The 27,524-nt window shown below is 35.2% G+C and overlaps 1 protein-coding gene across 4 annotated transcripts; it reads left to right on the top strand.

Annotated features, from left to right (window-relative positions):
* Positions 1-27,524, top strand: LOC121861693 (inositol hexakisphosphate kinase 3-like). 4 transcript variants are annotated; one of them, XM_042359607.1, is made up of 6 exons: positions 1-79; positions 7,081-7,161; positions 7,716-7,972; positions 20,053-20,291; positions 21,785-21,960; positions 25,104-27,524. In XM_042359607.1, the coding sequence occupies exons 2-6, from the start codon at positions 7,111-7,113 to the stop codon at positions 25,794-25,796; spliced, it is 1,416 nt and encodes a 471-aa protein (XP_042215541.1). In that variant the 5' UTR covers positions 1-79; positions 7,081-7,110; the 3' UTR covers positions 25,797-27,524. The 4 variants fall into 4 exon arrangements, with proteins under 4 accessions (XP_042215541.1, XP_042215524.1, XP_042215551.1 ...); XM_042359590.1 differs by having other exon boundaries at positions 7,081-7,173; XM_042359617.1 differs by having other exon boundaries at positions 14-98.

Below are 27,524 nucleotides of genomic sequence, written 5' to 3'. Positions count from 1 at the left end.
TCTCTCCTGATTGGTTAACAAGACCGCCATATTCACCAGAGAATGCTAGGAAAGTTCCAAGATTCTCTACGTTCTTAAGGTTTGATATTTTGTCTTAGGTATGTCCTTGTGAAGTATAGCGTTTTGATTCATTCACTTGAAGTACGCAGAAGTATTAAGTGAAAAATTGTGTGTATGAACCCCCCGGCGAGACTGAGAGCGTTGCGCAGAAGGGGTGACTATCTTGTCACCCTAAACATTGACTGCCAACACCCCTACTTTTCGTGTTGAATTTATTTATTCAGTAATCAAATAGCCCATATACCATTAACAGCATAGTTTGAACCAAGGTAGTTCAGTTATGTGGCTGATTTGATAGAAAACCATTAAAATTGAAAGGAAAAATAGATGTACTTGCATAGTTTTTTTTTTTTTTTGAAAAGTGTTAATTTTATAATTTGGTAATTTAGAAAACATGATGTCAAAGATTATTGCATTAACATATTTTAAAGAATTCCAAGTTTTGTTTCACTAGTTTATAATTGGTATAGGACCACACTTTCAGTAGGTGTGTTTTTATTTCAACTATGGAAGTAACTAAAGCCTAGGTGAGTGCAATTACTTTTTCCAATTATTCCACTGCACTCTATGGCCATCCTTAGGAGAAATGAACCGCTGATTATTAAGTTTAGGCTCAGATAAAATGCTTTGTGGTTTGACCCTTTTAAAAGTACGGTTAATATATAGGACTAACCCGCCGGGCTGCATAGGGCCGATGTGGCCGTATCATCTCAAGTCCAGAAATTCCTCGAATTTCACCATATCATACAAAGTTCTTTCTGTTTAATATACCGGGGAAGTTAGGTAAGGTTAGGTAGGTCTGTTTGGTTTGGTTGGTTAGGTCTGTTCTTCATAGCCACAAATGTTAAGTAGCTTTTATTTTAAAAATATCCACTTTTTAACACATTTCCACAAACTTCAACAGTGTCCAATATAATATAACAATGAAAACCCGGCATTTTTATAGTTGCTTTCAACCAATTTCGCCTGCGGGTTAGTCCTATATAATTACACTATAGAAGATAAATGCTTTCTTACCTCATGAAAGTGACAAAAAGTGCCCGAGGAAAACGTTTACCTTAATATAATTTAATTTCAAGACTTTTTTCCCTCATCAACACGCGTGTATGCTCAAGACATTTAAGCCGCTGTTGCTCATTGTTTACAACTGGGAAGTCTCAGTTGCAAAATTCAGGATTATTCATTAACAAAGTGAATCAATATAATCTACCAGACTTAACCTAACCTAACTTAAAATAATGCAATTATCGTTTATTATTATCTTGTGAAGGCGCAATTTTAACATCGAAGTTTGGCTTTTGGTTTGTATTCAGGAGAAAAAATTCATAAAACTAAGATAAAGGGAAATATATTTCTTGTGAACTTTTTGGTATTTTCGTGAGGTAAGAAAAACTTTATAAGTACCATAAGTGTAAACATTGTTAGGTTTAAGATGTTTGTACTATGAATAAAAACACACTCCTATATGGAAAATCATGATTATAAACCATTATGTATACTTTGGCAAATTTCATCAGGAATGAACCACTGAACATTGCCAAACATTAATCTGTTCCTTCAAACTTAGTTCGTTGATATAGTTTCATTCAGTTCACCTGTGTGCACATAGCAGCTGATGCATACTTTCTGCAAAGCAAAAATCGTAAATTTGTAGTTCCAACATCAGATCAGGACAGCAACGTTCAAGAAGGAAATATTACATAAACTGAATCTGCTTCCGGATAGTGTTGTTGTGCTCCTGATCTTTACATGTATCATGTTAAATTATACATGATAGTTATGCAATTTATAGAATTTTAATGATATGCTCATACTGTATATTGTACACATTCTGTAAACTATACAAATCACAAAAATCTGCAGCTGAGTTTTGGAATTCTGTGTTATGTTGTATATGTGGTTGTACAGTTACATAAGTCGATCTGGCTTTGTCCAACTTTTCAGTTAAACAAGTTAACCATCGCTTCTCTTATATAGTTGTACTCGGGCATAAATCAGGTGTACAATGAATAATTTAGAAGTACAGTACTGTACTTGGGTTCCAAATAATGCATGTAGATGATAGAATTTATTAATATTCAATTATCTTTCTTTAATAAATTTTTTTCTAATACAGTATATAAAATGCACAATTGATGGAAGAGTAAAGAAAAATGCTTATGTGAAATGAAAACAAAATTTTTTTGATATCAAGTCATTGGTTCAGGAGAGGGATTCATCCTGATAGAATTTAATAAGAGGAATCCTCACATGATTTGTGTTAATTCACACGGTATACTATAACTGAAAATTGATTGGAGAGCAAAGAAGAAAATTACTATGAATCTTACAATTGTAACATCTTTAATTCCAATTGAAACAGGTGGACCTGCCTGTTTATGACAAAGTTGGTGTACTGTTGGGGAGATTAACCTTTTCTTAAAGTACTGTATATGAACCAATCAGAATTAACTACACCTCCACTTTATTTAATTTGCATCATCTTATAGCCTTTTAGCCTCGGAGGCCATCATACAGAAATGAGACTTTAAGTGTGTGAATTATAAAAATATATAGTATATATTTTTTTTTTTTTTTACTCAATTCACCAGAATTAGATAGATGTACTGAATCATTGGGGATCCAATTAAAAATACTGTACCAGGAAATACAGTGGTGACCTTCTTATTAACCTTTACCAGATCTTCATATGAGTACGTGAGCATTATTGTACAGTTTTGTCGACAATACCAACCTTGGGAGGATGCACAACTACAGCATTAATTACAACACACACATGAACCAATGTAATTAGAAAAATAACCTAAGAGTAATAGATTAACATTTTATGTGTTGTCCATCACAAAAAATTTATGAAGTGAAATGGCAATTGTCTTTTTAACCTTTACAGTACATATTTAGTTACAGTAGAAGTATGAGTCTTGATGTGAATAAAGGCTGATTTAAAAACAGGAACTGGAAGAAAATTTGACCTATTAATCATTTCACCATTTATCAGTTTATTAGCCTATTGAACAGTCTTGTGTTTTTTGTTACTTTGTCATGACTTTTTGTATCCAGTGTTAGTACATGAGGAAATTGAATTACTTGGAGAAAACCTACATTGTTTGGTAGGGTTACATGGGGATTGAACCCAAGACACACTTGTGAGAGATATGCATATTACTGCTGTGTCACCAACACCTTTATACAGTATTGCTATACAGGTATAACAATTATAATGCCTATCAAGCCTTTATTTAGTTACTTATTTATTTCAAATACAGTGGTCCCTCGGTTAACGAACACAATTCGTTCCACAGAGTCGTTCATTAACCGAATCTAATTGGTTCTAGAACCTTGTTCGTTATAGCATTCGTTCGTTATAGGATTAATCCGTTCCAGGCCCCCAAATACAACCACTTAACACTGAAAAATATAATATAAAATTGTAAAAAAGTGCATAAATATGCATCTAAACCCCTGAAATAAAGAATATCATTAATACTTGTAATAAAAAAACAATAAATTAGCAAAAAAAAATAATTAAATAATGTTCGTTGTAGGAGTTTCATTCGTTATAGCATTCTCAATTTTATAGGTAAAACCGTTCGTTATAGGAATATTCGTAGTAGGATCCGTTCGTTATAGCATACCCCACTGTAATTGGTTCCAACTCACAGAAAAGTACATACAAAGTATAAACAAAATGCAGTACAGTACACTTACTTTGAGGTGTGTATGTAGAATGTTGGACCCATGCTTGATGCAGTAATTTCACCAATAAAATTTAAAGTTCACTAGTTGTAATTAAAGATTATTTTATTTAAATCAACACTGCACTGCACAATATGCTATCAATATGTGAACTGAATTTCAGAATGACCAATAATTTTAATGTAAAACGTAAAAATTCTCTGTATTCAAGAGAACAACAAACACGATGTTTCCTCCACTGTAAACAAAGTTAAACAAAGACGCTTTGGCGGGTGAGTCAAGCGGCTGATGGGCGCACAAAAAACTAGTTTCCTGTACTGCATATATTATCAATATGTTAACTAAATTTTAAAATGACTAATAATTTTGATATGAAAAGTGCAAAAATATTAAAGAGCACAACCTTATTGATATCTACTCCACTGGAAATGAATGAAACATTAAGCTGATTACTGTATTGGCGGACTAGCTGATCAGCTGATGCGCACAACAAAATGTGTTGTAAGGATTTCGCTAATCGAAGATTTGTTTGTTAATTGAACTGAAAATCATTATGAGAGCTAATTCGTTAATCGAACCGTTCGTTAACCAAGGGACCACTGTACTGTACAGTACTGTACAGGATACTTAATTTTAAATTGTACGTTTAGGTGATAAGGTAAAAAAAGTCGGAAATTTTGTAAATTTATAAAACTTATAATGTCTGAGTCCGAAGTGTCCTGGATTGTTCATGTAACACCTGCAGCCCTGGGTGTTGTTTACAGCACATTACATGAAAAATGATCTCTTTAATTAATTGAATCTCAAGTTATTTTAGTATGTTTGGGGGGAGAGAATTCTATCTGTAGGAACAAATCTCCAATTGTATAATAGAAGGGAATGGAAAAGTAGTTTTCAAGTTGTGGAAAATTTTTCAGAAAAGTAACCCTTTCATAACTCAAGGGATGCCTGTACCAGCACAAGGATACCAGTGAGCTTATGATAAACTGTTGTACCTGTACGTTACTGTAAATTTGATTTCATTATTCATGAAATTGGTGATGTTGAGCAATCCATGGTGTAATCCATGTGAAGTGAACGGACAAAACCTTAAATGTAGGATTGATCCTGAAAACACTTTTTGGTACAGCCATAATTACTTTAGTTGTTTTTTGTAATACAGGTCTTTTCTGGTTGGAAGCCTGGGGTGGATTCAGTATTTAAAAACAGTATCAGTTCATAATGTCATTCAAAGTTGATATGTTAATGTGTTTGGATATACAGTACGTACTCTACTCTTCACTCCCCCATCATACCGTGTCCTTCAACAGCTGTCCCCTAAAGGCTAGGAGGTCTTAATTGAGTTCATTCTGTCCAGTTCGCACCATATATGCCAGTGTATAGTGTCTGTGATCTTTATGGCTGATCATTCTGTCAAATTGAATTAATTTCCAGGTGATTAAGATACAGTAGTAACCAAAAGAGGAGGAAGGGTACCCAAGCCACTTGGCTGCTGGGGTCTGTTAGAAAAAAGATTTCAGGATGAGTTCCATTCTTGGTAATTCTCTTAAAGCTGTACAGTTCTAATAATCCAAAGCCAACTAGAAGGAGGTGATGGTGGTACAGGTACATATCCCCCAATTTACGATCATCTGTTTTACGATAATCCGCATTTATGTTAATTAAGTTTTAACACCCTCTTGCAATTTACCCGGTATGTAAGGCAAAATCCACATTGCCGATAGTTATCGTTAGGCTAAACTTGCTGATGCTGAATGTAGACACTGTGGAAGCACCAATAGGTGCAGAAACTGCCTCATGGCCACCGTGCAAACTACAGCCCCGCACTTTCTTTGAACATTATCACATCTGCCCTCACTTAGGAAACAAACGTTATCATTATTAATCGTTGTATAACCTTGTTATCTCTGTTATACTTTGACGTTATTGGTGAGAGGAAAACATTATCGTTCAGCTTTTGCTCTGTTTTGATGACTGTGAAGTGATCATTGTAAGTCTGTAACTTTCAAAATGAATAGCAAGCATTCTGTTGATGTGATGACAACCAGGCTTATTATTATTAATATGGTGAGTGTTGTTTAATTTGTTTCCATTTATTTAATTATTGTAGGATCATTTTTTCTTCTGTGTTACATGTCTGTGTTAGACAGGCCCAAAACATATACCATTGGAACCTATGTTAAAAGTCTCGTGATTTACGTTAATTTTATTTACTTTAGGGTTTTCAGGAACGCAACCCTATCGCAATTTAGGGTACTATGATATCTCCGAGATTGCAGATATATAACCTCTTATGAGACGTCCCTTTGTCATTAATAAGTTGGGAGGACACCCAAGTCTCTTGCCATACATTTCTGGTGTTATCCTGGAAACCTCTAGTACATAATTCAGCTATTGGAATCCAGAGCCCCAGTCAACAGCAGATGACTGTTTTGGCCAGACATTCTTTGACATGATGATTATGCACACACACTACTACAGTAAAAGTCCAGAAATCCGGACCACCCGAGAATCCAGACTTTTCGAAAACCCAAACTTTTTTTTTTTTTTTTTATAAATTTAGCTGGCTTTTGTGTGTATGTGCACATGCGCGAGCGCCATAGCTGCACAGCGACAACAAGCGACCACGCGGTCGCCACTTTAAAATGAGCAATCAAACTGTGACGACGTATGTAATTTTGAGTCCTACTCTTTCCATTTACAGAATACTGTACAAGCCCATAATAATGGCTTCTAAAGTAGATAAACTTCGTTGTGTGAAGAGAAAGAAGAACACGTTGAAAATGAGACAAACTTGAAATAATTAAGAAACTAGAACGTGGTGTGAGCAATACTGTTCTAATGGAAACATACGACATTGGAAAGTCTACAATTTATGATATAAAAAAGGCAAAGAATAAAATTCTAGAATTCTCAGCTTTTTCTTTAAAACTGCTCGTTTTGATAAATGAAGCATGCTATATTTGCTAATGATTAAACTATCAAAATGTACCTGTTCATCTCTTCTTTATTTCTCCTTAAATTTGAATTTTAAAAGTACTGCCTGAGAATCCGGAAAATCCGAAAATCCGGACCGACCCAATCCCCAAGCAGTCCGGATTTTTGGACTTCTACTGTATAAGACAGTTTTAATATAGGGAGCCCCCAACTTACAAACATCTGCCTTATGAATGCATGTTCTAAATATAATAGAAATACTGTACCAATTTTGTATTACCAAATTAACAAATAATTAATTCATCTATACTTAGCATTTTGTGTTTGGCATCATCATGGTATGCAGTAGCAATTAATTCTTCTACATATGTGGATTTAAATTTCCAGAGGTGTGAGCAAGACAAAGAGCCCACATAGATGACCCTGGGGACCATGAACCATGACAGTGACAAAGATGACCTCATACAGGTGAGATGCCATGTAAGACCCAAAGGCTGTCTGTTACTGTATTTGCTGTATAATAGAATCACACATAAATACTAACTACTTTTTGAAGGCTAACATATATTTTTTATGCTTGTATCCTTTCTTTTTTCATTAATGTTTGGCACATCAACTTTGGGAACACTGCAAAATTTTTGTAATAGAAGCTTGATTTACAACAGCTGTGAGGATGAAGATACAGTACTTCATTAAGTACAGTATCTGAGGCACTTGAGGCAAGAAGTAGACAAGTGACAAATGTAAAAAAAGAAAAAATACAAGAAAGTGCAGTTAAAGATTAAAAAATTAAAATTTAGTAATTGTAACTCTTTAACTAATAATGTTATTTTTGTAGATTTTGACCCCTAAAATATTGTAGTACATATAAAGGAATTGTTATTCAATAAATGAATTAAAAAATTTCAGGAAGATGCAAAATATGAAAAATGTGAAGGGAGTAAAGATGATGGGAAATGAAACTGTCACTCAAGAAATAATGTGTAGGTGAAACCATATTGTAATGTGTATAATTTTTACAGCTAGAGCCGCTGGTACACCAAGTGAGCGGCCACTCGTCCATGTTTGTTTTGGATGATGTGACGGTCTGCAAACCACTCATCGGTCGAGAGTATCGCTTTTACCGGACTCTGCCGCAAGAAATGAAGAAGTACACCCCAGAATTTCATGGCACACTCCAGGTGGTCCTTCAGGAAGTTGGGGACGGACTCTCACTCGCTGCATTACCAAATGAACAGATGCCATCCCTCAAGAGCAACCAGAGGGCACTCAAGCATGGGTAAGATCATTGATTGTTAAAGCATGGATTTTACGACCAAGAGCTTCGCCATTCCTTACCAGCATGTGTCAACAAAGGGGAACATCAACATAAGTTACCACCAAGAATTGTGGTAGTACAGATCAACACCTATGGGTACATCAACATGGGTCAGTAACTAGGGGCACATCAACATGGGTCAGTAACTTGGGGTACATCAACATGGGTAGTATTTTGATGAGACATATTAAAGACTAAATGAGCATTTAGTATGACAATTATTAAAAGAATGTGTGTGTTATGGGGTACAGGGGTAACTAAGTTTATTTTAGTAGTCAGGGATCTGATTTTGTACTGGCCAAATTGATTGATTCAGATGATACATTAGGTCTTTCATCTTGGGTCTCTAAAAAAAATAATAAATTTCTGACAATAGGAACATTATTAACATTTTAATTTCTAAATATATCTTTATTCATATGATTACTCATATTTTGCTTAGTTTGTGCTTTTTGTTTTATAATTTGCAGTACTGTACATAAACTATTGGTCACATGATCCCCAGCCTGTTCACATCTTCTCTGGGCCTCGTACATTAACAATTAGGAAAACCCAGAATATATTGATAAAAAGTGCTAGGAAATGAGCTGCCTGTCAGAAATCTTAAAGCCACAAGTAACTGGCATGTATGCAATTGGTAAGCCACCAGTTGATGTCTTGAGCGTGGTTTTCTAGAGGTAGTACAACAGTATACTGGTAGGGTCATTGATTATCTGGATTAAGAATGTGTTTAGTCTCCAAGCTGTTACATAATGCCCAAACCCCTTATATAGATAACATATATGGGTTGGTAGTAGCATTCAAACTTGGCCTGGTCTGAAAGTAGAAAATCACTGGCATTATGTTGGTATGAAGAAAGAAGGTGTTGTAATATGATTGGGACATAATATATGAGGTATTGGTCACAATTTCATACAGCTTTCAAGGTTTTGAGTAATGAAGCTATACAGTATTTTAGGTAATTTTATGAAATTTCCTGCTGATAGTGATACTTGCATATGATATACAGTACTGTACCTGTATACAGGTAGTTCTGCTATAACGCGATAATTGTGTTCTTGTAAAATATCGTGTTATAGAAAATCGCGTAATAGAAATAACAGGGCTTATGGAGAAAATAGGGTTAGGTGCAGATTACTCGAAATCGAAAAAATTTAGTTAGCCTAACACAAAGGATAGCACAGTCTAAATAAATGTTACATTCATATCTAATAATGAAATTATACAGTAAATGTAACACTTTACTTGATGGGGGAGAAGGGTGATTTTGAGGTTGATAAAATCGAGCTTCTCTTCAAGTGTTATATCCTTTCTTTTACGATCATCACCGGGAATTCTATCACCAGAACGCTTCTTGTTGATATTCTTCTTTACTATATTCACAGTTAATACAGTGGGGTATGCTATAACGAACGGATCCTACTACGAATATTCCTATAACGAACGGTTTTACCTATAAAATTGAGAATGCTATAACGAACGAAACTCCTACAACGAACATTATTTAATTTTTTTTTTTCTAATTTATTGTTTTTTTATTACAAATATTAATGATATTCTTTATTTCAGGGGTTTAGATGCATATTTATGCACTTTTTTACAATTTTTACAATTTTATATTATATTTTTCAGTGTTAAGTTGTTGTATTTGGGGGCCTGGAACGGATTAATCCTATAACGAACGAATGCTATAACGAACAAGGTTCTAGAACCAATTAGATTCGTTATAGCATACCCCACTGTACCACAAAATTGGAGAAATAGTAAGCAAAAATCACGTTATAGCAAACAAGCGTTCGCGTTATACAAATATCGTTCCTAATTCATAAATCGCGTTAGAGCAAATTCGCGTTATCAAAACACGCGTTATAGCAGAACTCACTGTATTGGTGTTTCTGATATCGGGAGTATTGATTTTGTATGGGCAGTGCAGTATTATTTTATGTGTACTGTATCACATACACATGCAATTTATATACAGTATAATGTATAGTAGTCATTATAACAGGTCGGTCTTTCTTTATGTTAGTACCTCTGAGGAAAGTAAGATTTTCAAGATACTTTAATCATTTAATATTCAGATGTTAAGAAAAAATCATAATCAGCTAAAGTTTACTGAGTCAGAAACTAGAAAGGGGCTTCAGTATATGGTTTAGATATTGTATTACTGTAAAAAAAAAAAAGTAAATGTTTGGCCTCCATGAATTATTGTGATATTCTTATCTCCATGAAGGAAGTGATTTTAATGTCAATTTCAAGATTTAATACAGTACATTTTGCTCTGATATTTACAGTAGCAATTGCGGTGCTCCCGCAGAGTACATTTGTGGTCCACATTGATAAAATTCAACGAATTCTCGTGTTAATTTAAGGAGTAAAAAAGTATTCCCATCAAGAGTTGAAATAACAAACAGTTGTACATTCTGTTTTGGTCATTGTTACCGTTCAGTTGGCCTTGGTACCTTGACACATTGAAAGGTATGTTGGGCCAAAATGGCCTGCCTCTCTGATTCTTGGGATGAACTCCTAATATTTTAAAACTTATAGCTATACAATATGTACAGTACAGTCAGTTCTGCTATAATGCGACAGATGTGTTCTTGTAAAACATCGTGTTATAGAGATTCGCGTAATAGAAATAACAGGGCTTATGGAGAAAATAGGGTTAGGTGCAGATTACTCGAAATCGAAAAAAATTTAGTAGTTAGCCTAACACAAAGGATAGCACAGTCTAAATAAATGTTACATTCATATCTAATAATGAAATCATACAGTAAATGTAACACTTTACCTTGAAAAAATATGAATATAACTTGATGGGGGAGAAAGGTGATTTTGAGGTAGATAACATCGAGCTTCTCTTCAAGGGTTATAGCCTTTCTTTTACGATCATCACCGGGAATGCGATCACCAGAACTCTTCTTGGAGATATTCTTCTTTACCATATTCACAGTTAATACCACAAAATTGGAGAAATAGGAAGCAAAAATCGCGTTACAGCAAACAAGCGTTCGTGTTATACAAATATCGTTCCTCTATTCATAAATCGCGTTAGAGCCAATTCGCGTTGTCAAAACACGCGTTGTAGCAGAACTCACTGTATCTAATTTGTACTTGGCTGTGATCAAAGCAGGGTGGCTCAAATTTCTTGAAGTATTCTTGGAAGCATAATTCTAGAATGATTGAGAATGTGAAAGCTTCCCAGATACATGTAACACCCAGTTATTTTTTGTATGTTTTGAAAAGAACTTTCTTTTTAAGCCTTATGTTATACTGGTACAGACCATCAAAATTAGATTTCAGAAAACTGAAGATTCTCAAAAAACGGAAATTTCTTCCTGCGTTAGGTTATGATGGTTTCTTTATTTTGTTATTGAAGAAATAAAACAAACGTTCAACTGAGTTTGTGTGTGTGGAAGCAAAACCTGATCTAGGCATGCGTTAACATGGATGACTTATTGTGGGACCCAGGAAACTGGAAATCCTCAACACCGGTTTTGTTTTAGCCCTAAGGGTCCCAGATTTGAGGGCCTATACTTGTGCAGAAATAGATTTATCAGACATCATATGTATGATACAGATTTTTTTAATATAACATTCATAATTAAATCAGCCCTAAGAATCTGATATTAGATTTGATTTAGGATAACCCCCATTGATGCTAGGTATCATTTAAAGTGAAAGGTATTTTGATGACCCTCATTCATGCCAGCTAATTTAAAAAGCCATTGTATTCCTAATGAGCAAACTTTACTTAAAATACCCAAAAAGAGTAAAATCTTTTATCAGACTTTTAAATTTTACAGGGATTAGCCCACCCGGGCACAGGTCACTGACCCACATCAGGGTCTGGGGGACAAAATTATAATAATAATACAATAATAATAATAATTAATAAAATAAATACACATTACAAAAAATATAATAATAATAATAATAAAGAACCATAAATAAATACAAAAAAGAAAAAAAAATATCAATTGTGAGAAACTCTATAGGGTATACAGTATGTATGTTGTGTTGTCAATACTGTAGTAAGAGAAACAATTGAGACCTGCAATTGTGTGTAAATGAGGCAGAAATTCAGATCAGCAACCTGGAACTTAGTCACAATTTTCGTGATGCCATATGGCAGCAGGGTCTACCATTAAACAACACATTATGCTTCCAATGTAATATATTTTCTGTGTAAAAATTTATATTTGTTTTCCACACAATAATTGGGAGCCAGCTATATTTGGAACTATTTTCCTGTGTTAAACAACCATAAAAAATTGCTTTCAATCATACTTGTGCATTTACCCAATTGATCACACCTGCTTTTTGCCATAACTTTCATGTCCTGTATCTTAATTGCTCACCTCATTCATTAAACCCCTTTAGTCAGGCATGCATATTCCTTTTCTGTATGTAGCAGCACTGGCTTGTCTTATAAACAATTTTGTTTTACTCTCTTCTCTTCTCAGATCATCAATACTTTTCCCTTCCTTCTCTTAATGCCAATCTTTTTTCTTTTTTCATTCTTCTTTCACTTTACCTCGTGTAGTCATACTGTATTCGTTCAACAATGCACTTCAGCTATTTTGCTAGACACCATTCACAATGCTGAATCAAAATTTTGCATGTACAGTATCAATGTAAGTTGCACCAGGTACTGTAATGCTCCCGGTCACGCATGAATAATGAAAAAAATAGTCTTTGCATTGCTTGGCTTTAGCAATACTACTCAAACAATTGGTTGGTTATAGTTGTGAGGCTAACAGAGTAACAATTGAAATACAGGTATTATTAAAGTAAAAAAATTTTATACTGTACAGTAAGGTATTTTGCATTTTTCAGTTTCTCCTGTTACATTATCAGTAATGTTTTCTTTAAGCTGTTTCTTACTCGTACTTTGCGTACTCTTTTTTTTGGGGGGGGGGGTTGCAGTGCGGGAACTAGCTCAATGTGGTATTGTAAATGAAAATCTTTCGACGTTTTTTCTTTTTTTTTTCATTTATGCTACTGTGTCTAAGAAGGAAAGTGAATGCTAATAAAGGGAAGTGATTTATATTAAAAACAAATCTTCTTATACAGTATTTCCATATGGATTCGTCGTTTCTTTCAGGTACCAAAAAAGAAAAGTGTACATTGGCAATTTACAGATAACTTAGATCTATTTACTATGTTCTAAGTTACCAAGATTTTGCACAACCTTTGGCATTACTCATAAAGCAAAAAATAACCCGTATATCATTGGCTGTCTTCAGGCCTATTTCGTGCTCTGTGGTATTCAGGGAAGGTTAGTAAAGCAGGACAACACTCATCTTCATAGTATGTAGATGGTCTCCTAGGTTATTGACAAGTACTTGTCATTCTAGAATATTAATTGTTCATCAGTATCCATTTCTTTCAGATGATATTCTATGAAATGGGAGATTTTTCAGACTCTTTGAGTTCATTTCATTATGAGTCACATTTACCAAAGCCTTTCAGAATGATGGGTGGTTTTTCATAAGACTTAAGGGCAATTAATAATATTAGTCTATAATAGAATGTCTTGATGAAAGAAATGAATGATAAAATTGTTGCTCAAAGTATGTAGTGGATGGTAAAGAGTTAAATGAGAAGGTTATAATGGTCAGAAAATTTAGATTCCAAACTCTCCATGAGGAAATGTATTGGACAAGGTAAATAAATATGAAAGGGAAGGATGGAGCAGCTTCTGTAGTAAAAGGAAAGTGTAATAACTGTGAAGGGACCTGAGTGTAGGGCATGCTAATCTTAGATGATCATCAGGTGAAAAATTTAAGAACAGTTGAAAGTTTGAATAGCAGATAATAGCTAATTATTGTTTTCAGCAAAGATGGAAGATTGATATGTGTCTGATAAGCTGACAGTGGAGACAGAAACTTTGCAAAGTATGCTGAAAGTGAAGAAAGTGAGTATAGTATACAAGTTTGGAGAGGTTAAATTTAGGGAAATGAATATTGAGAAGAAATAACAACTATTGAAATGGGTGATTTTAAGAAAACATGAAAGTGAGTGAACTAACAGATGAAGAGAGAAAAAATGGCTGATTATTTGAATATTATATGTTAGAAATGCAAAGAAGTAAGTGCATGCATTCCTTAAATGTTTGGAAATGAGCATTGAATAAGGATAAAAACATGCTTGATAATGTGAGAAACAAACTACATGGGAGTGTGTGAGTATATTGCCTGCTTTCAATATGTGACTTTCTTCCACTTTAAAAGCAGGTTGACACATGGAGAGCCAAACCATATTAACAACCAACGACATCCATACCTTTGAGTGTACAAGGCCTAATGGCAGCACCTTGAAACAACAGTTAGCTGAGTAGTCCTTCCCTTTTAACCTGTGCTTACTTTATATACAAAAGTTGGATTAAGTGTGACAGGTAAATTATTATTATATTCTGATGCCACACTATTACACCTAAACCCCGACTTACGACTATACGGACTTACGTCCAATGGTACTTACGACCTGCTTTGACCGTACGTCCATACGGGACATACGACTGCGACCGCAGTGACCAAAAATTTTTTCAAATGACACGCGCATTTTCTATACCGAAACGTTTCCGTCCCGGGCGAGAGGGAGGGATGGCTTGGGTCGCCTCGTGGCTGCACTCACTCAGTGGAGCGCTTTGTTTGTGTTTGGCTATCGTATCCTATACTGATCGCGCTGTGAACTTTCGTTATTATTGTATTTAATTGACTTTATAATGACTGGAAAGCGTAAAAGTGAGAGTGCTGGTGGTACTCCAAGGAAAAGGAGACAGGCAATTACTTTTGAGATGAAACTGAAGATAATAACACAGTATGAGAATGGAAAAACAGTAGCAACGATCTCACGCGACCTAGGTTTCTCACACTCGACTATATCCACTATTCTGAAGGACAAGGAACGTATTCGTGAAGTAGTGAAAGGAACAACACCTATAAAGGGAACTATAATAACAAAGAAAAGACAAGGTCCTATCCACGATATGGAAAAATTATTGGTGATATGGATAGAAGACCAGATGCAGAAGCGTGTACCCTTAAGTGTTCTAACCATACAGGCTAAAGCAAGAAGCCTGTTCCAAAGCCTGAAGGAGCAGGCAGGAGATGAATGTGATCAAACCTTTACAGGAAGTCAAGGGTGGTTTGATAGATTTAAAAAACGCTACAGTCTACACAGTGTTAAGGTGAGTGGAGAGGCAGCTAGTGCCGATGTTGGTGCTGCCGAAGCTTTTAAGGAGGAGTTAGATGATGTGATTGTGGAAGGGAATTATTTGCCAGAGCAAATATTCAATGTGGATGAGACTGGATTATTGTGAAAACGCATGCCTGACCGGACATACATCCACAAAGAGGCAAAAAAAATGCCCGGATTCAAGGCATTCAAGGACAGAATTACACTTCTGTTGGGGGGGAATGTTGCTGGTTTCAAGCTAAAGCCCTTCATGATCTATCATTCAGAGAACCCCAGGGCTTTTAAACATGTCAGCAAGCACACACTGCCAGTGTTTTATCGCAGTAACAAGAAAGCCTGGATGACCCTAGTACTATTTGAGGATTGGTTCATGACTTGTTTCATTCCACGAGCCAAGGAGTATTGTCTGCAACAAAGGATTCCATTCAAGATTTTACTGATTTTGGATAATGCTCCGGGACACCCACCACACCTGGACGACATGCACCCTGATGTTAAGGTAGTGTACATGCCACCTAACACTACCTCTATCATCCAACCCATGGATCAAGGTGCTATTTCTGCCTTTAAAGCGTATTATTTACGCACGACCTTCGCTCAGGCTGTTGCTGCTACTGAAGGTGAGAAAACGCTCAGACAGTTTTGGAAGGAGTACAACATTTTGTCATGTATAAAGAACATTAGTGCAGCATGGGATCAGGTTACAAAACATTGCATGAATGGAATATGGAAGAAAATCCTGAAAAGATATGTGAACAGTTTCAAAGGATTTAATGAAAGTGAAGTTATTTTGGATATTAGTAACAAGATAGTGGAGTTAGGTAAACAGCTGGAGTTAGAAATTGATACTGAAGATGTTGGACAGTTGGTTGAAAGTGTAGCAGAAGAGCTCAGTAACGAGGATCTTATTGAACTAGATGCACAGAAAGTTGCAGAGGAAGAAGAGAGACAAAATGTAGAAGAAGAGCCTGCACCCCCCAAAAAGTTTTCAGTGAAACATATGGCAGAGGCATTTGCTACAATTAATAAAGCAATGCAAATGTTTGATGACATGGATCAAAATTATGAGCGTTATGCCAAAGTTGACAGAATGATCCAAGATTCACTTGCTTGCTACAGAGAAATTTATAATGAAAAGAAAAAGAAAACTGTGCAGTCTAAATTGGACACCTATTTCAAGAAGTCCCCCAGTACTGGCTCCTCACGCCCCACCAGTGCTGCCTCTTCACTCCCTCAAGATGATCCAATACCTTCAACCAGCAAGTTACCACAGTACATAAACCTGTCTGAAGGAAGCGACATTGATGACCCACCCAGCCCTGTCTCCTCTTCTGCTTCTTCCAATTAATATAGTCTCCATGTATCCTGTAAATAGAAAATTATGGGGGCTCTGTGTGCATTCAGCTGACTACATTTAAGGTAAGTGCTCAGTCACACTGTATCCATTCCTCATTATTTATTACTTTTACTGTACTGTATCCATTCCTCATTATTTTTTACGTTTAGTGTACTGTATTTCATTGTAGATTTTTAAAAAAAATTTGAAAAAAAAAAAATTTTGAATTTTTTTTTTTTGAAAATTTTTTTATTTATTTTTTTATTTTTTTATCTATATCGGACTTACGACCATATCGGACTTACGACCTGGATTTGGGTCCCTAACCCCGTCGTAAGTCGGGGTTTAGGTGTATATGATCTTCTGTATTATCTGTTATTGTTTAGGTTATATTAGCCTAGATTAAATACTGTAGTGCAGTTTGGTGGGTTTGCTGAGGACATGTTGGGTGTAGGACGGGACGAACAGGATCGTAATTTATGCCCAAATTTCGGTAGATTGATTATTGTTGTTGTACTTGTTACTGTAGACTCATTTTCATGTACTGTACTGTGCTACAGTTTACCATTCCATCTCTTACTTATAATTTTTCTGAACATATGATTATTTTAACCCCTGGACAAATATTCAGGGAATTTTTGTCAGAGATTTTACTTTTAACTTTTTATTTATGGTTTTGCTCTAACATTGTTTTCCAGTGGTGGTTCTTGTGAATAGTTTTAATAGGAAGCATCTCAGAAACACTGAAGTGTGGGACTGAGTGTGGGACCCTGTCAACCATGGTGGCCCAATACTCCTCAATCCTCTGTGTACACATTGTACTATTGTACTGTATTTACTTTTCATTTGTGGTTTGTGACAATTAAGTGTTCTAGCATTGGTTTATAGTGATGGTATTGTACTTGGTTCTCAGGAAACTTAAAATAATAGACATGCTAAGGTTAGAGCAAGTCTTCAACTCAAATTCAACTAATCATCATTACACATTTTTGCCTCAACCTTAGGGTGCGAAAAATAAGGTTAGTGTATTGGATTTAAATTAACATGTCTTTAGATATTATAGAGAACAAGGCTTTGACCAGTTACTTGTGCAAAAAGCAGGCATGAGAATATTATCCCTGTGTAAGTCTTACAAAATGAGTTCTGAGGTGGGTGGGGATTGCTTCTCCAATTTTGATATTCAGTACAGAACTGTACTTACATTTTCAGACTGGCCCTTATGCAGAGGTTATTGTACTTGTCTGTGTGTTTGTATATAATCATCAGACACCTGAGAGGATTCAAGTAACTGCAGTCCTGGTGTGGATTATGTCTGCTGAAGTCCTGCATCTGCACTGTTGCTAAACTGAATTATTATACTACTACATTACTATGCTAAAGGAAAAAATAACTCCATCTGTGATTAGCAAAGCTTAATTGTTGGGTAATAAACTTTTTATAGGTCCTCTACTGTATACTGTAAACATACTATATTTATCAAATTTATTTTAAATTGTAATGTGTAAACAATATTGTCCCTACCATTTACATACAGTCAACCCTCACTTTACGCGGTCCCACATTCCGCGTTTCTACGTTTACGCTGTGCCCTGCCAGAACCCAGGATGCTCACATTCCGCAGTGGGTGTACCCCTTTACACGGGTGAAGTATAATTTTTTTATTTAGCTCATAAAATTCATACAAATTATCCGGCCAGAATATAATTTACATTGCTGGAATTCTTACAATTTGATGATCATTTTGAATATAAACATCATAGATTTTGCATTAGACATACAAATTTTAGATATAATGTTTACTCTTGAGTAAATATGTTATCTTTTGTGCAAAATATATGATATTTATATTCAAAATATTCCTGGTCTTACAAGGAATCCAGCAATGTCAATTATATTATCCTAACTTTAGTCTGATTTATTATTTATTACTAAAAAGGTAAACAGTCTGGTATTCCCACACATTTATCTAGTAGGGACGTTGGTGGGGGGGAGGGAGGGACCGGCGACCGACCATCTGTTACCGTCTGAAGAATATTTTTTTTTTTATTAACTGAAGATTTTTATTTTAGCTCATAAAATTCATACAAATTATCCGGCCAGAATATAATTTACATTGCTGGAATTCTTACAATTTGATGATCATTTTGAATATAAACATCATATATTTTGCATTAGACATAAAATTTTTAGATAAAATGTTCACTCTGAGTAAGTATGTTATCTTTTGTACAAAATATATGACGTTTATATTCAAAATATTCCTGGTCTTACAAGGAATCCAGCAATGTCAATTATATTATCCTAACTTTAATCTGAGGTATTATTTAATACAAAATGTTAAAATTTATTTTTTTCACCCACTCTTTCTCTTGAAGGGAGGATTGGTGGGGGGTGGGGGGGAGGGTTGGGACTGACCGCGCGGTTGGAAGAGGGGGGAGGCAAGGTGGGGTACTTTGATTGACAGATAGTGTCGTGAAGAATATTTTTTTTTTTATTAACTGAAGATATTTGTTTTAGCTCATAAAATTCATACAAATTACCCGGCCAGAATATAATTTACATTGCTGGAATTCTTACAATTTGATGATCATTTTGAATATAAACATCATAGATTTTGCATTAGACATACAAATTTTAGATGTAATGTTTAATCTGAGTAAATATGTTATCTTTTGTGAAAAATATATGACATTTATATTCAAAATATTCCTGGTCTTACAAGGAATCCAGCAATGTCAATTATATTATCCTAACTTTAGTTTGAGGTATTATTTATTACTATACCTGGTTTTCCCCCCAAAATTTCTCAGAGAGGGAAGAGCCAGCAGTGTAGTGTGAGAAGAGGGGGAGGGAGTTGAGCCAATTATTTGAATGGACATTAACTTGGCGACTCTATTTCTCTATTTCTCTTAAGTATTAATTGTGTGCATGTACCATCATAAAATTAAGATGTTATTTTTACTACAACATAGTTATGTGTCGTCAAAAAGTGGAGTTTGGAGATCGGCCTGGACTCCATTTCAATTAATCCCATATGTTATGTTATTCACTTTACGCGTTTCTCGCTTTCCGCGGTACCCTCCGGGTTACATTAACCGCGTAAAGTGAGGGTTAACTGTATCTTACTGAATTTAATTATGTGTGATGTAGCTGTGTACAAATTTATCAGAGTCACTGACGTATATTTTCGTTGGGGTCTGTATGTGTATAAGATTTATCTCTTCAGCTGTTTGAAGTAGTATATGAATTTTTTTTTTATGGACTGCCCTTCAAGGTGATCCGATTTAATTTTAGAAGAAAACATATTCTTGGTGAAATACAACTTTGTGGGCCTGGGAGATTTTGCTTAGAGTTGAGTGACTTTCCTTTTTTTGAAATTCATTGTTTGAAGGCCAAGACAATCTGTGTGCTTGCCATACATTTCACAGTTACCATGTGAAGAAATGCAAAAATCTTTGTTCATAGATAATTTATTCAAATTGAATTGTTCAACGTTTCACAGGTATCTACGTCGAGTAAGTTCAAGTAGTGTGGAATTGGAAAGTGAAGGGGAGGAGGAAGAACCCCTTTCCAGTCCACAAAGCCCCTCAAGCCCTTCTAGCACAGCCAACACCACATCAGCAAGAAATGAGTCGCTTTCATCCCTCACACACCCAGAGACACATAACCCTTGGCTTCAGCAGTGCCATCAGACAACCCTCCACAAGCTAAAACAAAAATCTGATCCATCTAATGTTGTTGGTGAGTCAAGATGATATCTGACAGATATTTCAGAATATTTTTTTTTTAGTTGAAGCATACTACATGTTTGGTACAAAAGTCTGAAAATTAGTTGCATTTATATTATTTTCATATGCTTTAGTGATTAATTATGTGTCAATGTGAAGTAAAGATATTGATTATCCATATTAAGAGGGTATATCAGCAGTGAACACTAAGAGTATAACTTGCATTAACAAGGCACTGCTGCTCCTTCAAGTACAGATGATCATTATTACCCAGCAAGACACCAACCAGTTAATCTTATAGGATTATGTACTAAGTATATCATGTAGAATATTCTTAAGAGTGTAGGTGTATTTTTACTTTAGTTCCAATTACCCTACATTTGAACAGGAAAAGTCTTAAAATAGTCAAAAAAGACGTCTTTAATTTGTGATTTTTAGTTGAATTATTCAACTCTATGAATACAGTACCAGTGAGATAAGTTTGTGATAAGTCTACTTGAAAACAGCTCATGACCAATGCTTGGTCACTCATGTTATACATATCTTTTGTAATGTTATCTGAAGCTCAAAAAGGTAAACCAAACATGCCGTACGATGGCAACTATTTCCAATTTATTTCATCGCTGTTCTCCTCACATGCATGTATTCCTGAGCCTGCACTCCATCCTTCTATCGTAGTTCTTATACAAATTCTATACCACATGTAGTACACTGGTATGGAGAAGTGTGTCAAACATTAAGCATTACCAGGCATTAGAGGCTGAAGGTTGACATAAAGTGATGGAGGACCTATATCAAAATAGTATATGGTAGCATTCCTTCTTTCCTTCGCTTTATCTTGCTTTGGATTACAGGAGCTACCTGATTTCTGGTGGAGCATATAGCATGGTGACTCAGATACCCTTCAACCTCCCTTGGAACTCTTCTCTAGTCATCTGGAACTAATATGTTTCCACTATGCAAATCCAGATTTGCCTGGCATCACAGAGGATGGAGTGAGCACCATGGTGTGGTGGATACTGATTGGTTAGATACTGACTGAAAGCAGACTTCCACCCTTCATTCCTCCATCCCTTCCAGGAAGGACACTTGTGTCACCTCATTGGAGGCTGGCTGTTGAAGGGGAAAAAGAGAGTGATCAGTTAGACAGTAATAAGCAGATCAACCCTGGCTGACACTAGGGGCCAAATAAGGGCTCACAGCTCCTTTACTGTATTATAAAGGTTGCCTAACTTCGGGCTCTGCCAGAAAAAGATATTTCAGCATGAACTCACTATACAGTATATGAGCTTCATCTGGTCTTAAGATAATGATCAATTTGCTGATCACTTATCTTGTTTATATGATAGAACTGCCATAATTTTCCATGTAGCTTTAAATTAGTACTTAAGCAATTACTGTATTATGTAAATAAAGATTGAGCAAATTGGCCAAATGTTTCCTTAAAGATGCTTTTCATAATTGAGAAAATTATCCTCCAAAACTAATGTATTTTTTACTTTCCAGAATGCATAATGCTAGAGAACCTGACCTTCAAATTCCGGTATCCATGTGTACTAGACCTGAAGATGGGAACCAGACAATACGGGGATGATGCCCCCGAGAGCAAGCGCAAGAGTCAGACTGCTAAGGCTGCTAACACAACAACGATCACATTAGGAGTCAGATTAGCGGGCATGCAGGTATCTATTATGTGATACTATGTCCAGGAGTTTTTATAAATACAGTATATTATATTATATACAGTATATGCCCCAAAACGAAGTCTCCCTTCCTTCTTTTTTTAATATACAATAATCTTTAATTACTGTATGAAACATGATGTTTTTATGTCATTGTACATATACCAAAATGAAATCTTACCAATGTCTCTGGAATAATGATTTTAACCTTCAATGGTACCACTGCCCCTGGACCCTGCTGGGGGTATCAACCAATCACTTGACTTTTAATATATCCCTCCCACCCCAAGTGTAGATGCTGAAAAAACAAAGTCCCTGTAGTCAGATTACTGGGTATGCAGGTCTCTCTAATACTGTACTGTATTCAGAAACCTTTTGAAAATTAATTAAAGTAAGTGGATCACTGCATTTAGTAAAATCCCTCTAAGTTCCAACAGTTGGTGTATGGGGTATTGCAGTTTTCTCATCTTTTGTGATGCCTATTTTTTTCAAAAGGATATATTGCAATTTAGTGGTGTTTAAGTGCACATATCATGCCAGTGACTGATCACAGGGTCAACAATATTTGAGCTGGAGCATATCTATGTTTATACCCTGTGGTTATGGGGTGGAATTCATCTCATCTTTTAACATTAGATCCTATGGGAAAATGGGCCCTTTTGTATGAGAATTCACATAATGAAATTTTTTTCAATAGTGCACATTGCTCTTTAAGGAAAACCTTACTGTACAAGGGGTCTCCGGGTTACGAACAAGTTCCATTCCTGAGGACGTTCTTTGGTCGGAAATGTATGTAAGTCGGAACACATACCCTATGTGCACTATATCATAGCCTAAGTATCCAAGATCATACTTATTCTTCCAAAATATACATCAACATCCTGTAACATGGGTGGAGAGAGATTTTTTTTTTTTTAGCCACTAAGAGGTGATGTAAGTCCTGTTAACAAACTATGGAATGTTTATTAACTGAGTACAGTGCTAGAAATTGAGGGAATGCTTCACAATATAGTAAAATACAGATGGCTGGACAATACCCTGTATGTATACTCTGATGGCAGATGGTGACATCACAATGGTCATTCATGTCAGTATAAAAATACTGTACTGTCGTTCCACTTTTTTAAAAGCAAATATTTTTTTTTGGTACCCATATAGACAGTTTGCATAAAATTTTATCACAGATACTGTATAATATTTATAAACAGTGAAACTGAATAAACAGGACAGCCTGTAAGAACATTATTTTGGCATTAGCAAACAAATGCTAACACTTAAGAGGAATACTGTACAGTAGTCCTTAATTAAAGTAGCTTTGTCTCCTATTAAATCAAAATAGCTACATGGATAAATGTCTATCATATTTGTTATTTTCTCAGGTTAGGTTAAAGATCCCATTAACATTAGTTTCCATGAATGATTTAACTGTTGTTAGCATCTCACAGTCTGCACTGTTTCAGAAACACTTTCTGCCATTTTTTTTAGGTTTTAATGATTGCTATTTTTTTTTTTAATATATGTTATGTTTGAGGAAAAAAATTATAGGCATGTAAAATATTCTACAGCACAAATGGAAAATATTTTCAATATTTTAAATAGGCAGTTCCTATTGAAATGGTTAAATAAGCTTTACAATATATGTGGTAAACAACTAGAAATGAAAAAATGCAAGATATTATCCTCAAAACTATAATGGGGTCATGTACTGGTTGTCATAACTGTAAACAAGATTTAACATACAATATTCTGTGTATATTATACATTATGTGTATAAACATAATACTGTATATACAATACTGTACTGTAAATAAAGTAATGTTAGGTAAGGTTAATGCTCTCTAGGCATAATGAAATAACTAGAATAAAATGGTGATGACACTATAGTTGCTTACCAAGGTCCACCTGACCATCTCATAGCATAAATAAACTACTGTACTACTGTACAGTATAATGCTTGCCAGGCATGAAACTGTCACTTAGGTCATAGTACCAAATTGACATGAAACTTGCTGCAAATGTTTTACTCTTAATGGAACTCTCTAAGTCCCATTGTGGAGGTACAGGACTAGATGATATTTTATTTTTTTAATTTTTTATTAAGGATTCTGAACTTTGTCAAACTTTATGTCCTGTCATACAGTACAAAACCTTCCAACTGATAGTGGTGAGCAGTTTGTTTAGTCGACTCATCCTACAGTTTCCAGTTCTAGATTGACTTGAATTTATCTCAGTTGTTACCTATGTGATAGACATGTGTAGATGAACTAATAAAAAAAACGTGTGTCCACTAGTTCATAATGATTACTGTACTGTATGTTAATTAATGTATTAATTTTGTGTTTATGTAGGACAAGTGTAAAATACTGTAATCCTCAGGTGCAGGTAAAAGAAATTTCTTGATCAAATAGAAAATTATTTAACAGCCCATTTTTTCCATTAAATCTCTTGAGGCAGCATCATTGTGGCACAGCACTTGCTATATAGATTAACATATTTATCTGGCACACCTGTCATGTGTTACTCTTTTAAACTTAAAAGTAAAGTTATATATGACTAAGAATGGAAATTTGATAGCCATTTCTTCCCAGGAATTTCTGTAAATAGCTTAAGTGACTTGACAGCTATGCTGACTCTATTAATATATCTAAGTAACAAAGTACAGAGCAGTACTTCAATACTTACATGCATCAAGCAGGTGTTTTTAATTTAAGAAAGTATGACAATTTGATGACCATTCTTTTCTGTCATGGAATTTTTGTTTAATGTATGAAGTGATGTCATGCACATGGAATAAATATTTGATAAATTTAAAAGTTGTGATTAAGCAACCAGGCTGAGCACAAGTGACCAAGATCCCTACAGTAGAATGCCATGACCAATCTTGTGTGCGCATTTAGTTGACATAGGAGGGTGTTGGGAAGAATATTATGGACTCACATTATTTCATCACCAAGTCATTTATTGTTAGGCACCCACAGATTCCCTCCCTCTTCAGTATACAGAAGGTACTGAAATATGTTGTGTAATTAAACCTTGAGAAACCTGTACATTGTTTTTAATTGGTTGTTTCTGTGAAAAGTAACTGTTTTATGTGTGTGTGTATTTTTGTTTTACATAGTTATTAATACTGACTCAATTTGCAGGTCTACAGCAAGGAAAAGAAGCGCTATCATTGCAAGAATAAATATTATGGACAGAAACTTTCTGAGGAAGGGTTTAAAGAGACTTTATGGCAGTTTCTTCACAATGGTCACAGACTTCGACTAGATATAGCTGAATTAATAATTAGCAAGTTAGAAGAATTAAGAGCCATTATATCTAAACTAGATTCAGTTCGATTCTTTACCTCATCTTTATTAATTATTTATGATGGCTATGATCCATACAATGTGAAACTACATCAGCGGGAACGAGAATGTGAGAGAGAAAGAGAGGGCAAAGATGCTGAAAGTAACAGAGTCAAGATGTGGCCAGAGTCTCGAGCAGACGATGGAAACTCACCTCGGGATAATTGGCCTCCAAAGGAACCCTGTACACCGAGTCTAGGGGCTAAGCATCCTGCCTATATGCGTGAGGCTCCAACTACAGGTGGAGGAAAGGCCCCCAGAGAGCAGATAAGTCGAAATGAAGGTGAGCCTCCATATAAAGCAAAAGGCAGATACAGAAATAGGAACTATAAACCTCCGATCGACATACGTCTCATAGATTTTGCTCACTCCACTCACAAAGGCATGGGTGATTCAAAAGTATACAGTGGACCTGATGAAGGTATAATGCTTGGTCTTGATAGTCTTACAAAAATATTTACTGATATCAGAGAATCCTTTGACCATTGACATTTTCACAAGACCTATTTATTCTAGGTCTTTAAATGTGTTTTTTGTCTATGTTAGACAACACATCACATATTCAGATTCATCACATCATGAATATTTCAGTCTGTTGTGTATGTGCAAATGTAGTCGTACATTTATTATTATTCCATGTCAGAAAGATGGTTGTACATAGGGTATCACAAATTCTATATTCTGTGAAAAGAGTATAGGTGTAGCAACCTATGGCTTAGGCATCTTTGACCCATTGTCACTTTTGTGGTAAAAATCTCATGTTGTGTAAATTCATTATTATACATCAACTCATTGCAGTGCCAAAGCACCAACAATCCTAAATTGTGTATTATGGGGGAGGGGGTAAAGGTAATGAATAGTGAGATTGATAAAGTTTTAAATAATTCTGAATGATTTAGGTAGTACACTTTAGGCCCCGAACCACTGTACATGTATAATCATAAGAGTAATCATGGGAATGATTGAAGGTAAAGCTATTGCTGGATTGGTCTAGAGATGCAGTAAACAGCCTTGAGAGACTGGTTGTGTGTACCTCTTGAGTTATTTTCTCTCTTCTCTACTGAAGGGGCACTTTCAGCTTTTGCCATGTTTACCTCATTTTGTATGATTTTTACGCAAAGGAGAGATATATTTTAAGAATTTTTAATCCATACTCAGTGAATTTCATGCTTATCCTGTAGGAGCATTATTATATTCAGCAGGCAAGTTACCGTGTTACAGAACATGATGGTATATATTATTGTCACTGACAGATTGAAAATTTTGCTTTTTTTTTTATTTCATAGTTTTGCCTCTGTCTTTGATGGTGAACAAACAAATTACATTTAAAATTTACACCCAATGAGTAGTGTGGTAGTGTCTTGGCTGAAGAATTCGATTTTTTGCGGACCAGAAATGTTAAGTGACCAGATCCGCTAATAACAGATTATGCTGGAGCTGAGATGAACCCTGGTGATCAATACCTGTAGTAAGGTTGCATTTTGATGTCACAGAGGAGTTGATGGTTTGTTTATGGTTGTTGCTGGCAATATGATATCACCAAATACTGATCAAAATATATCAGTGATGTTCTTTTGGGTGCATAGACACACAAGGGAAAGTTTGGGGATTAATATTTTAGTTTTTACCGTAAATAATAATAGGCTACGAGAAATAAACTGAAAAGGCTGAACGTCATCTACACTGAAGTGGTAGTATAAGCTAATTCATTAAATGCAGTAAAGTTTAGTGGAATTTTATAGTTAATTGTCCCATAAACGGAGAACAAATTAATTATTCTTTCTGCCATATCAATGTACAGTATTGTAAAAGATTTATCACAAAGCCAGACAGAGTTTTTGGATGTTCTTGCAATAGAGTAAATTCTGTACCACTGAGTTTTGAAGAGCACAATTATTCCAGTGTTGGTTAGTTATGGGAAAAGTGTCACTAATAAATTTTTACAGTACTCACCACAAGCTTAACTCGCTCATTTTTTATTAAACAAAGCAGTACAGTATTTCTATCAGCTCTCTTCCACTTAATGCAGGCCAAGCCAAGGCAAGCCACCATATTTTTTGTGTTCTCATTTTAGTGGTTTTATGGTTTTACTACTTTTCATTTTAATAATAATCTTTGTGAGTAAGAAGAATGACAATCCTCTTTCATCAGTGCTTAATGACATTGCTCACCAAAAATTGGAAATGGGCTGTGATTAGATTTTGAAATGCAAAAACA

This window comes from Homarus americanus, unplaced genomic scaffold (assembly GCF_018991925.1).
Source record: "Homarus americanus isolate GMGI-L3 unplaced genomic scaffold, GMGI_Hamer_2.0 scaffold40248, whole genome shotgun sequence".
NCBI lineage: Eukaryota > Metazoa > Arthropoda > Malacostraca > Decapoda > Nephropidae > Homarus > Homarus americanus.
This window is presented reverse-complemented; position numbering and strand designations above follow the sequence as displayed.